The sequence below is a fragment of the Sus scrofa genome, chromosome 9, assembly GCF_000003025.6.
Source record: "Sus scrofa isolate TJ Tabasco breed Duroc chromosome 9, Sscrofa11.1, whole genome shotgun sequence".
Lineage (NCBI taxonomy): Eukaryota > Metazoa > Chordata > Mammalia > Artiodactyla > Suidae > Sus > Sus scrofa.
This window is the reverse complement of record NC_010451.4, coordinates 8137385-8151131: the sequence shown is the minus strand read 5'-3', so window position 1 is coordinate 8151131 and position 13747 is coordinate 8137385. Positions and strand designations below refer to the sequence as shown.

At 39.2% G+C, this 13747-nt stretch overlaps 1 protein-coding gene across 5 annotated transcripts in view; it reads left to right on the top strand.

The window, feature by feature from the left end:
* Positions 1-13231, top strand: part of RAB6A (RAB6A, member RAS oncogene family) — a 61312-nt gene extending 48081 nt beyond the window's left edge. For 4 of the 5 annotated variants that reach the window (XM_005667096.3, XM_021102116.1, XM_021102114.1 and 1 more), the window contains exons 6-8: positions 3935-4028; positions 9078-9144; positions 11154-13231. In XM_005667096.3, the coding sequence (XP_005667153.1) occupies positions 3935-4028; positions 9078-9144; positions 11154-11218 (226 nt within the window). In that variant the 3' untranslated portion in view covers positions 11219-13231. 5 annotated transcript variants of the gene reach the window in all.

The window sequence follows — 13747 nt, the reverse complement described above, 5'->3', positions numbered from 1 at the left end:
AGTCAGATTCGTTAACCACTGAGCCACGACAGGAACTCCTGAATCCATATTTTAACAAATCTTTCTAGTTGCTTCTGACAAACCACAGTTGGGACCAATGCTATAGCTAACTTTGAACCATTTATTACGAAGACTTGGAGTTCTAAAACTAGTTAGGATTTTTGCCTAATCCTAACTAGTTTTAGGATTTGCAGGCTAATAATCATTCATTCAGGAGTTATTTATTGAGTATCATTTACATTTCAGAGGATGCTCCTCTAGAATAGAGTAGTGAACAGAAAAAAAAAAAAAGTCTTCAAGGAACTTTTATTCCAGAGAATAAACTAGACAATAAATAAGTAAAAAAATATATAGTATGTTTGATAGTGATAAATGCTAAAGGACCCATGCACCTACAGTCAACTAATCTATGACAAAGGAGGCAAGAATATACAGTGGAGAAAAGATAGCCTGTTCAGTAAGTGGTGCTGGGAAAACTGGACGGCCACATGTAAAAGAATGAAATTAGAACACTTCCTAACACCATACACAAAAATAAACTCAAAATGGATCAAAGACCTAGATATAAGACCAGATACTTTAAAACTCCTATAGGAAAACATAGGCCAAACACTTTGCAACATAAACAACAGTAACATCTTCTCAGATCCACCTCTTAGAGAAATGACAATAAAAACAAAAATAAATGGGACTTAATTAAACTTAAAAATTTTCTGCACAGCAAAGGAAACCCTAAACAAGACAAAAACACAACCCACAGAATGGGAGAAAATCTTTGCAAATGAATCCACTGACAAGGGATTAATCTCCAAAATTTATAAACACATTCTGCAGCTCAATACCAGGAAAACAAACAACCCCATCCAAAAATGGGCGGAAGATCTAAACAGACAGTTCTCCAAAGAAGACATACAGATGGCCAAAAAACACATGAAAAGATGTTCAACATCACTCAGGATTAGAGAAATGCAAATGAAAACCACTAGGAAGTACCACCTTACACAAGCCAGAATGGCCATCATCCAAAAGTCTACAAACAATAAGGGCTGGCGAGGGTGTGGAGAAAAAGGAACCCTAGTACACTGTTGGTGGGATTGTAAATTGTGCAACCACTGTGGAAAGCAGTATGGAGATTCCTCACAAAACTACAGATAGAACTACCATTTGATTCAGCACTCCCACTCCTGGGCATCTATCCAAAGAACACCATGACTCGCAAAGACACATGTACTCCGATGTTCACTACAGCACTATTTGCAATAGCCAAGACATGGAAACAATCTTAATGTCCATTGACAGAGGAGTGGATCAAGAAGATGTGGTACGTATACACAATGGAGTATGACTCAGCCATTAAAAGGAAAAAAATACTGGCGTTTTTAGCAGCATGTATGGTCCTAGAAATTATCATGCTGGAGTTCCTGTCATGGCATAGTGGAAACAAATCTGACTAGGAACTATGAGGTTTCGGGTTCAATCCCTGGCCTCTCAGTGGGTTAGGGATCCAGTGTTGCCGTGAGCTGTGGTATAGGTCACAGATGCGGTTTGGATCTGGTATTGCCGTGGCTCCAAATGGACCCCTAGCCTGGGAACCTCCATATGCTGCTGGTGCGGCCCTAAAAAGACGAAAAAAAAATTAGAAATTATTATACTAAATGAAGCCAGACAATGAGACACCAACATCAAATGCTATCTATCACTTACATGTGGAATCTAAAAAAATGACACAATGAACTTCTTTGCAGAACAGACTCACAGACTTTGAAAAACTTACGGTTTCCAAATGGACAGGTTGAGGGGTGAGGGGGCAGTGCACCGAGGGTTTGGAATGGACATGCTATAAAATTTGGTTGTGTTAAAAAAAAAAAAAAAGTAAAAAAATTAAAAAAAAATAAATGCTAAAGGTAAAAGGGGAATCAATATGAAATGTTAAGGGCAAGCTTCAAATATGAGATGAGATAACAGTGCAAGACCTCCCCAAGAAGATGACTAGTGACTTTTGAGTAAAGATGCTGAGGAAGTAAGGAAGTTTATGCGGGTATCTCGAGGAGGAAAAAGTCCTAGGGCCAATGGCTCAGAAAGCGCAAAATCACTGACTTGGGAAAACACTTAGCTTATTCAAGAGACAACAAGGAGGCCTGTGTAGCTGGTAAAGAGAATGATAGACAGAGTAGTAGGCAGTGAGGTTAAATTAAAACAAAACACAAAAAAGATATCGAAGGCCAGGTAATGTAGGGCAGAGACTTTCTGAATAAGATTCGGGGTGTGAGCAGAGGAGTAACGTACTTTGCATAGGTCACTGTTGACTCTGTTGAAATACGTAACGGTAGAAAAGCGGAGGCTTGATCCAGGCTTTATTCCAAGCAAGAAATGATGACTTGGACCGAGGTTGTAGTAGCTTGTGTGGTGATCAGTGGCCAAACACATTTTGAAGATAAAACTAGAGGATGTACTGCTGCAGTTAATGGAAAGTATACTGGTGGGTGGGATATGGGATCTGGGAGAAGGAAGAGTCACAATGGACACTTCAATTTTTGGCCTGAGTAACTGTCATTCACTGAGATAGGAAAGACTGAAAAAGAGGGAACATCTTTTTTGGGTGGCCAAAAAAGTTGCTCTGAACATCTTTGTGCTTTGTGTACTCTGGATCATTTCTTTTCTTTTTTTTCGTTTTTGGCCACCCCTCGGCAGATAGATTTCCCTCGGACAGGGATCAGATCCAAGCCACAGTTGTGACCTGAGCCGCAGCTGTGGCAACCCTGGATCCTTAACCCACTGTGCTGGGCCAGGGATGGGACCTGCATCCCACTGCTTCCAAGACCTGTGCACCACAATGGGAACTATCCTAGCAGTATTTTTCCCAGCAGTGTAAAATTTGAAAACAATGTACATTTCTAATTGTTTGGGACTGGTTACACAAATTATGGTAGTAAATTGACAAATTGTCTAGCCATTAAAAAGTTTTTCATCACAAACCTAAGTGCTTATAATTTAAGAGAAAATAGCAGGCTATGAAGATTTTAAAAATTAAAAAAATACAAGGTGAACAGTTTCTGTCATGGCTAAGCAGGTTAAGAATCCGACTAGTATCCATGAGGATGCAGGTTCAGTCCCTGGCCTTGCTCAGTGGATTAAAGATCCAGTATTGCCATGAGCTGTGGTGTAGGTCGCAGACACGGCTTGGATCCCTTGTTGCTATGGCTGTGGTGTAGGCTGGCGCCTGTAGCTCTGATTCAACCCCTAGTCTGGGAACCATATGCCAAGGGTGCAGCCCTAAGATGAGCTAAGCAACTAAAAGCAAGTCATGAAAAGATGTCTTTTCAGAATTCTGTGGTGGCCTAGCAGTTTAAGGATCCAGTGTTGTCACTGCTCTGTCTTGAGTCACTGCTGTGGTGCAGGTTTAATCCCTTGCCTGGGAACTTCTGCATGCTGCGGTAATGGCAAAAAAAAAAAAAAAAAAAAAAAAAAAGCCTTTCAAAAAAATGTTCAGTTAGGTATAACATACAGAAGTGCACAGATATTTTTTTCTTTTTTTTTTTTCTTCTTAGGGCCGAACCTGTGGCATATGGACGTTTCCAGGCTAGGGGTCCAGTCGGAGCTGAAGCTGCTGTCCTACACCATAGCCATAGCAACTCAGGATCTAGTCTCGTCTGCAGCCTACACTGCAGCTCACGACAACTCCAGATCCTTAACCCACTGAGCAAGGCCAGGGATCAACCCCAAATCCTCATGGATACTAGTTAGGTTCATTTCCACTTCACCACAGCAAACTCCTACACATATTTTAAGTGTATTGCACTTTAATGAATGTTCAAACTATTCTTACCTATATATAACCAGCACCATGTGAACAAAAGTTATTTCAGAACCTTGTTTATAAATCTTTTTATCATCTTTCAAAAAGATGAATTTCTTCGTCTTTTTTTTTCTACAGGCAAGTGTCAATTGAGGAAGGAGAGAGGAAAGCCAAAGAGCTGAATGTTATGTTTATTGAAACTAGTGCAAAAGCAGGATACAATGTAAAGCAAGTAAGTGTTCTTTGAGTATGAGTGGGTTGAGGTTATCAGATTACAAAAACATGGTATAAAATAATTGTGCGAGTGTTTTATTCTCTAGCGTAAGATTTTCTTACAGTTGGCAATAGCATGCCTTATGAATTAGCAACATTTCAGTGAACAGTAAAAAACCTCAGTGTGGCAGTCTGGGCAAAAGAGAAAAGACTTGTCAGACTCTTAAGATTGTTCATAGGACAAGTATTTTGTTATGATTACAAGTTTGTGTGATCGTTAAGTTGTAAATTGAGCATATTCTCACTATATCCCTACTGCATTGTTTCAGTAAAACACTTATTTTAGTGTTTGATGGTAAGATTGTGGTAAGGCAAGTATTTGCTCTCGGGCATGGCATTTTGTTTATTGTTGTAAAAATACATTCTGGTTACTTTATCTTTAATAAACTGCTAGAGTTTTAACAGTGTTTGTAGCAGGAGTGTTTTGGGGACAGGAAAATATGGGGAGACCTCACATTATCAAACTGTTTTCTAAAAGATGGAGTAACCAAAAACTCACCCACTAAATTCTTCAGGGCTACATGTCTTATAGAGTAGTGGTCCCAGATTTATAGAATTTACAGACCAATAAATTGTTTTTTTTAATTCTAGGTTATTAGTAGAGGGTTAAAGTAAAATCGTTGAAACTGAATAAGTAGAGCTTTATGAAAAATCTTCTATATTGTTTACATGTTGGGCTCTTTACTTCCCATCTCTCCTTGTCTTGAGACATATGTAAATAATACTCAGTTGTCACTGATTCCCTCCATATCTTCATATTGTTGTTCTCTTTGCTTGGAATACCATTTCCTTTTCTTCTTTTTTTTTTTTTCTTGGTCTTTTTAGGGCCACATCTGAGACAGATGGAAGTTCCCGAATCAGAGCTATAGTTTCTGACCTACACCACAGCTTGAGGCAATGCCAGATCTTTAACCCACTGAGCGAGGCTGGGAATTGAACCCTCGTCCTCATGGATACTAGTTGGGTTCGTTACCACTGAGCCACAATGGGAACTCTTGCTTTCATAAATTTTAAGGGTTTTTTGGTTCATAAAATTCACAACTTTCACAGATATTAATTATTGTAGCATTTATTCTTTTTTTTTGGTCTTTTTGCCATTTTCTCAGGCCGCTCCTGCAGCATGTGGAGGTTCCTAGGCTAGGGGTCGAATCGGAGCTGTAGCCACCAGCCTACGCCAGAGCCACAGCAACTTGGGATCCGAGCTGCGTCTGTGACCTACACCACAGCTCACGGCAACACCGGATCCTTAACCCACTGAGCAAGGCCAGGGATCGAACCAGCAACCTCATGGTTCCTAGTCGGATTCGTTAACCACTGCACCACGACGGGAACTCCTGTAGCATTTATTCTTATATCTATATCTAGACTCCTGATCTGTGTTTGAAACTGAGTATTCATATATTAATGCAAGTGAACCCACCTTATACAATTAATCTTACATTGATTTGATTGATGGTAATTTATACAACCACATGATCTTTGATCATGCACAATTTCTGGAGTACCAGAAATGATGTTAAGGTAAGCATTCTGCAATTTTAAGTCTAATAGCTGATTTTGGTTGATTATTGAGGCTAATGCCTAACTTTGGTATGTCTCTAAAATACTACTAAATGTTATAGAACCAAGACAGTTATATTTTACTCAGGTCCTCCTTAGTCCTACCCCCTCAGACTAATTTTTAAATTTTTTTGGCTTTTTTTTTTTTTTTTAGGGTCACACCCGTGGCAGTGAAGTCCCCAAGCTCAGGGTCGAATCAGAGTTGCAGCTGCCAGCCTATGCCACAGCTACAGCAGCGCCAGATCCGAGCCATGTCTGTGACATACACCGCAGCTAATGGCAATGCCGGATCCTTAACCCACTGAGCAAGACCAGGGATCAAACCCATGTCCTCATGGATACTAGTCAGGTTCATTACTGCTGAGTCACAATAGGAACTCCCTAATTTATTTTTTTATCGAAACATAGTTGATTTACAATGTTATGTTAATTTCTGCTGTACAGCAATGACTCAGTTATGGACATATATACGTTCTTTTTTATATTCTTTTCCATTATGGTTTATCCCAGGATATTGAATATAGTTTCCTGTACTATAAGACCTTGTTGTTTATCCATTCTATATATAAGTTTGCATCGCCTAACCCCAAATTCCCAATTCATCCTTTCCCCACTCCCCCCTCTTGGCAACGGTAAGTCTGTTCTTGATGTCTATAAGTGTGTTTTGTAGATATGTTCATTTGTGCCCTATTTCAGATTCCACATATAAGTGATGTCATATGATATTTGTCCTCTTTCTGACTTCACTTAGTGTGATAATGTCTAGTTCCGTCCATATTGCTGCAAATGGCATCATTTCATTCTTTTTCACAGCTGAGTAGTATTCCATTGTATATTAATGTATATCTTTATCCATTCATCTGTTAATAAACATTTAGGTTGTTGCCATGCGTTGGCTATTGTGAATAGTGCTGCTATAAACATTTTTTTGAATGATAGTTTTGTCGAGGTATATGCCCAGGAGTGGAGCTGCTGGATCTTATGGTAATTCTGTTTTTATTTTTCTGAAGAACCATATGCTTTCCCATAGTGGTTTACCAACTTAAATTCCCACCAACAGTATAGGAAGGTTCCCTTTTCTGCACATCCTCTCCAGCATTTATTATTTGTAGATTTTTTTTTTTTTTTTTTTTTTTTAAAGCCAAGCTTGTGGCTTTCAAAAATCCTCCAGCCAGGGATTGAACCTGCACCACAGCAGTGACTAAACCAAATCCTTAACCCATTGCACTGCAAGGGAACGCCCTGAAACTTTTTTTTTTTTTTCTTTTTTTTTTCTTTTTTTTCTTTTTAGGGCCGCACCTTCGGCATATGGAGATTCCCAGATGAGGAGCCTCATTGGAGCTGTAGCCGCTGGTCTACACCACAGCCACAGCAACTCAGGATCTGAGCCGTGTCTGCGACCTACACCACAGCCCACGGCAACGCCGGATCCTTAACCCACTGAGTGAGGCCTGGGATCGAACCCGCAATCTCATGGTTCCTAGTCGGATTCGTTTCCACTGTGCCACGACGGGAACTCCCGCCCTGAAACTTTTTAATGATGGCCATTCTGACTGGTGTAAGGTGGCACCTCATTGTAATTTTGATTTGCATTTCTCTAATAATGAGTGATGTTGGGCAACCATCAGACTATTGCCAACGGATAAAGATGGGCTCCTTTTCTATATTTATTTCTCTAAACAGATTACTAGAGTTCCATTCTTCAGCTCTGGCCTTCTTTCTGTTTCTTCTCATTTTATTTTTGTTTATTTATTTATGTTTGCTTTTTAGGGCCATACTTGTAATATATGGAGGTTCCCAGGCTAGGGGTCAAATCGGAGCTACAGCTGCCGGCTTACGCCACAGCCACAGTAATGCAGGACCTGAGCCTCGTCTGCAACCTACACCACACTCATGGCAATCCTGGATCCTTAACCCACTGAGCAAGGCCAGGGATCGAACCCGCAACATCATGGATCCTAGTCAGATTTGTTTCCGCTGTACCACAACAGGAACTCCTGTTTCTTCTCATTTTAATTCAGCAACATTTATGGAACACTTCAACTTTGAGTGCATTGTACAGTATGTTTTTCAGCCAAATGAAATTTTAAAAACTGCCTTTAAGTCCCAAGTCAAATGTCATTGCATGAGGATTTTTATCAGCCTCCTCTGTAGGGCCTTCTTACATCTGTATTCATCATTTCCAACTTCCTTATTTTATAGCCCTCATCACTTGTAGCACAAAGAATGTTTTGAGTCATTCTCCTTTGCCAAACCGTGAGCTCCTTGAATTTAAAAACTACGTCTTGGCATTCCTGTTGTGGCAGAGTGGAAATGAATCCTTCTAGTAACAATGAGGTTGCGGGTTCAGTCCCTGGTCTCAATCATTGGGTCAGGGGTCTGGCATTGCCTCAAGCTGTGGTGAAGGTCACAGACACGGCTCAGATCCTGCGTTGCTGTGGCTGTGGTGTAGGCCAGCAGCTGCAGCTCCGATTCAGCTCTTAGCCTGGGAACTTAAATATGTCACGGGTGCAGCCCTAAAGAGCAGGGGGAATTAAAAAAAAAACTACATCTTGTTCATTTCTGTATCCTTAGAGAACTTTAGACTCTAAGTAAGCAGGTACTTGGTGCAAGGTAGTTACATCATATGTGCATTTAATTTATAGGAATTTTACACTACAGGTCTAACAGAGAAGTGATTGAAATAATCTGGCAGTTTCACCTGCCATTCTACCCAATAAGTGATTAGCTAGATTTGGCCACAAAGAAGAAAGTATGAGTCTCTTGTTGCTTCAGGCAGTTTTTGTTCCCATATGTCTCTCCAAGTGAACAGTTCACCAGGTTTGAGTGTGATTTTCCTTTTGAAGATATCTTTCATAACATCATGCCTCAAAACACAAGCCAACTACTTCTACTACTCCTCTTTCCAATGTTGAAGGAAAAGCCAATTCTATTGGACTTGAGAGGAAATACGCTGGTTTCTAACATAATGATTTCCTAAGGAATTATAAAGGGTAATTTTGACTGGATTGACTTTAACTCATTATAAAAGATAGGAATGCCACAATACTGTTTAACTAAATGAACAAATTTCTCCTTATTCTCTGAGTTCCCATAATACTTTGTTTTTATGACTCAAATGATATTTTTGCTGCTTATTTCCTAGCTATTCTCTCATACCTAATTTGACCAGTTGGAAAGCAAGGATCATACCTTTATTCCTCTTGGTACTTGGTATACTACTTTTCATACAGTATTTATTTATAGAATAAATTGACATTTTAATGTGCTTTCATTATGCTGAAGTCTAAGGAATAAGCCAGAAGCCATATCGTTTAACTCACCATCCAATGGTCATCTACCTTTACTTGATACCATTTGTTAAAATTACCCTTTTACAACTCTAAATGTAATAAATTCATTGAGTAATTAAAAAAAAATTCCCCTCCCAATTATCTCTTTTCCACAGCTCTTCCGACGTGTTGCAGCAGCTCTGCCTGGAATGGAAAGCACACAGGATAGAAGCAGAGAAGACAGTATCCTTTTTGTTTCATCAGAAAATTTTTGTGAACACAAATCTTTACAGCCCCACTTGGATGGCTTAGAAATATTATACCATTACCTTTTACAGCCAAGGATTAGGAGCAAAAAAGCTTGGCATTTGTCTGTAGCAAATGAGATCAAATGCATGCTGCTCACTGCAATTAATAATTGAGAGGGTTTGTGTTTGCTTGTTTGCTTGATTTTTTGTTTTTTATGTTTCATTTTGTTTTTTTTTTTGCTTTTGATCTTTTTGCCTTTTCTAGGGCCGCACCTGCAGCATATGGAGGTTCCCAGTCTAGGGGTCTAATTGAAGCTGTAGCTGCCAAGCCTATGCCAGAGCCACAGCAACTCAGGATCCAAACCGCGTCTACGACCTACACCACAGCTCACAGCAAAGCCAGATCCTTAACCCAGTGAGCAAGGCCAGGGATCGAACCCAAAATCTCATGGTTCCTAGTCGGATTTGTTAACCACTGAGCTACGATGGGAACTTCTGCTTAATTTTTAATGAGCAGGAAACTCTTAGAATCCCAGCTTCTTGCTTCTTAATTTTGACTCCCCTTGTATCTGGCCTTTTCACCCCCGGTTTATATCATACTTTCTCCCCCCCTGCTTTTTTTTTTTTTTCCTTAATATTTGAGCTTTTTACTTGGTATAGGCAGAAAAAAACTCAATCTGGAGTTTTATCACCATCTCTGCTTTTAGAAATGGGACATAGTGAAGCATATATAATATTAGTTATTTGAAAGATTTTTGAATTGTGGTATTTTCATGGTTTGTCTTATATTTACTTTCTATTGTTTTTCATATACAGACGTTTTATTAAGCCATAGAATTCATAGCACTTTGGTGTTGTGTTTTTGTTCTGGCCACACCTGTGGCATATGGAAGTTCCTAGACCTGGCACCAAACCCTTGCCTGAGCAGTGACATTGCTGAATCCTTAACCCACTTAAGCCATCAGGGAACACTGAATTCGTAGCAGGTTTTTTTGTTTGTTTTGTTTTTTGTCTTTTTAGGGCCACCCCCTCGGCATATGGAAGTTCCCAGGCTAGGCATCGAATTGGAGCTACAGCTGCTGGTCTACGCCAGATTCAAGCCATGTCTGTGACCCACACCACAGCTCATGGCAACACCAGATCCTTAACCCACTGAGCGAGGCTAGGGATCAAACCCGAAACCTCTTGGTTCCTAGTCAGATTCGTTTCCACTGCGCCACAATGGGAGCTCCCTCATAGCACTTTTTATTCAGCTCTTCTGACTTCTAAATGTTTTGTTTTCCAACCCTTTATTCTAAGAGCATAGTGTATTCCATTGAGTTGAAGCCCCATCATTTATTCAGTTCTCTCCCTGTGTTGGAACTCTCTTGTAGGCTATTTTCAGATTTTTATTGTAGATAATTCTATAAGAAACATCATCTTTTTTTAGAGTATAGTTGATTTACACAGTTGTGTCAGTTTCATCTTTATATGGTTTCTTGCCTCTGTAGAATAATTCCCTTAGTATAGATTCCCAAAATTAGGAATTAATGTTTTTCTGAATCTTGCTGCATATAGTACATATAAGCAAGTTTATTCCACCTGAGCACCTCATATGGTGAGCTGTCTGTATAGAAAGTAGTGGCTGGGTTGGAGTTCCCAACGTGGTGCAGTGGAAACGAATCCGACTAGAAACCATGAGGTTGCAGGTTTGATCCCTGGCCTTGTTCAGTGGGTTAAGGATCCAGTGTTGCCGTGAGCTGTGGTTGTAAGTCAGAGACTGCTCGGATCCAGCGTTGCTGTGCCTGTGGTATAGGCTGGCGGCTACAGCTCCAATTCGACGCCTAGCCTGGGAACCTCCATATGCTGCAGGTGTGGCCCTAAAAAGACAAAAGAAAAAGAAAATAGTAGCTGGGTAGACTCTGACGCCAAATAGGAATGGAAGGGAGGCTTACCAGAGGTGTCAGTGTTCAGCAGAATTGGAATTGTACTTTCCCATTTATATCTCCTTAACTTTTGTTTCAGTGATTGACATAAAACTGGAAAAGCCTCAGGAGCAACCGGTCAGCGAAGGAGGCTGTTCCTGCTAATCCCCCGTGGCATCTTTAGCTTTCCTCCAGAAGCTCACTGCTTTGGCCCCCTTACTCTTTCATTGACTGCAGTGTGAATATTGGCTTGAACCTTTTCCCTTCAGTAATAACGTATTGCAATTCATCATTGCTGCCTGTCACATGGAGATGATCTATTAGCTTCACAAGCACAAAAAAGTCAGTGTCTTCATTACTTATATTTTACAAAAAGCCAAATGATTCCAGCATATTCCAGTGATAACTTTAACAATTAGATACATTTTCTTAACATTTTTCTTCCTTTTTAATGTTATGAGAATGTACTTCTAAATGATGGAAATCTCAACAGTATGTGGCTTGGTTAAGGAGCAGTTGTTCACAAGAGCACTTGCCTACCTACTTGATCTCTTCCTGTTTCACTCACTTCTCCTTGACTGTGTTCTCTACTCCTGCCCTCCCTCCCTCAAAACAAACAAGACTCGGCAAAGCAGTAGTCAGACCAAGCCCACTGGAATTTTCCTTCTGTTTTAATATACCCCTTGCTCTAGGCTTTGGGCCAAGATACCCAAGATTACTCTTGAGCACTGATATAAATTATTTAGACCTTAATCAAGATCAGAGCTTAACTGTCATAGTAGGCAGTGCTGGAATAAGAAAAGCGTTCTGGTACATTTTCAGAATGAGTCTTAATGAACAACGTCCTGTGTACGTACAAGTAAATGAACATAAAATAGATTTCTGACCAAAACAAGTGAACATTTCACATGTAAAACTCTGGGAGAGAAAAATAAAAGTGCTTCAGAGTAGGTTTTAAAGAGGTATTTTAAGAACTACTTCTCCCAGGCTTTTTAAATTGTCAAAATAGTTATTCTGTTTGTTTAAAAAAAAGCAAAAACTTTTTTTTAAGCAATAGATTTCTCTTGAGTTTTCTTTTTCTTTTCTTCCTTTCTTCCTTCCTTTCTTTTTTTTTTTTTTAATGCTGTGCAGGCAAGGCCCTGTAGAAATCAAATTCCTTTAACAACTAGTGGAAGAATTTAAATTTGGCACCTTTATCAAAACTACTGTAACCAGTAGAAACAATAATATCTAAAGCTAAAGACTCCTCAACAGAATAGCAAATATTTTGCTCAGGACATTTGAGGTCAAATTTAAAATGGAAACTTTTCTTATAAGCCCCTAGAGACAGATCTGAAAAAGCATATATAGAAGAGGAAAAGGAGAGAATGAAAATAAAACTTAATATTATGCAGATTTATGCCTTATTTTTCAGCTTTTTGTGTGTGTGTGTTGGTTCTCTCCATCTGGCTTTGCTTTTTATTAGATCTGTATAGTTTGGTTAATTAACCAGTGATTTAGTTTTATATTTAAGCTACAGTTAATCTTTTCTTTGTTGATAATTTATTTCTTTGCCTTTTTTTAAACTACTTTCAATTTTTAGATGTTTTATTCAGGCTGTTTAGAGCGTCATCACAATGGCAATATGTATTTCCCTTAAAACACTGCAAACAAATATACTAAGAGTGCACCATTTTAAACTACTAGTTATTGTGAGATTGCTGTGTAAGTTAATAAACACATTTGTAAATACATTGTTTGCAGGAAGAAAATTTCTGAGTTACAGCTCAGGAAAAGCCTGCTGAATTTATGTTGTAAGCATTACTTAACACAGTATAAAGATGAAAAGACAACAAAAATATCTTCATACTTTCCCATCCCCTCATTGCAACACCCTTAACTGGAAGAATCTTACGCCCCTCTCTTTCCTCTTCCTCCTCCACTTCCCACTTACTGTCACCTTGTAATGTTCAGAGAGCACTTGGATTATGGGTCTGAATAGGGAAATGCTTTCAGATAATCATTAGCCCACATACCCCAGTAACTTATACTAAAGACGGGATGGAGTTGTAAAGTGCTTTTATAATACAATATTATTGTTGGAGGCGAGGGTTGACTCTTTTGTTTTATTTTGACATGGCATGTCCTGAAATAAATATCAATTCAATATGGCAGATGGGTCATATTCTTTATTTGGAAGAGGTTGTGTTTTCTGACATGGGGGTGATGATCGTCCTACACACTGTAGCATTTGATTCTTTTTATGTATCTTTAAGGCAGTAACTAGTTAATGCTGCTTTTAATATTGGTCTTTTTATTTGGCTGGGTTCTTCAACTGAAGCAGAGATATGTGTTCATAGTACAGTTTTTTTTTTTTAATAAACACAATTTTGCTGCCAAAAATGTATAAATAAACACAAAAGAAAACTATTATTGACTTGGTTTCCCATTCCTGCCAAAGTGGTGAATTAGCATATGCTACTTCCTCCCTAGAATTAAAGGAAACATGGAACCCAGGAAAATAACAAAACAACAGCAGAAATGAGAAACCCTTGGGGGGTCAGAAGACTCTTCAGCTGTTGATGGTAAGGGAAAGTGGCTATAACTCGAAAGATAGGGCTACTGGTGGAGGCAGTAATAGGATGCGTTAAGAAAAACAGTTTAAGAAGTTCCCATTGTGGCTCAGTGGTTAACGAATCTGACTAGGATCTGACG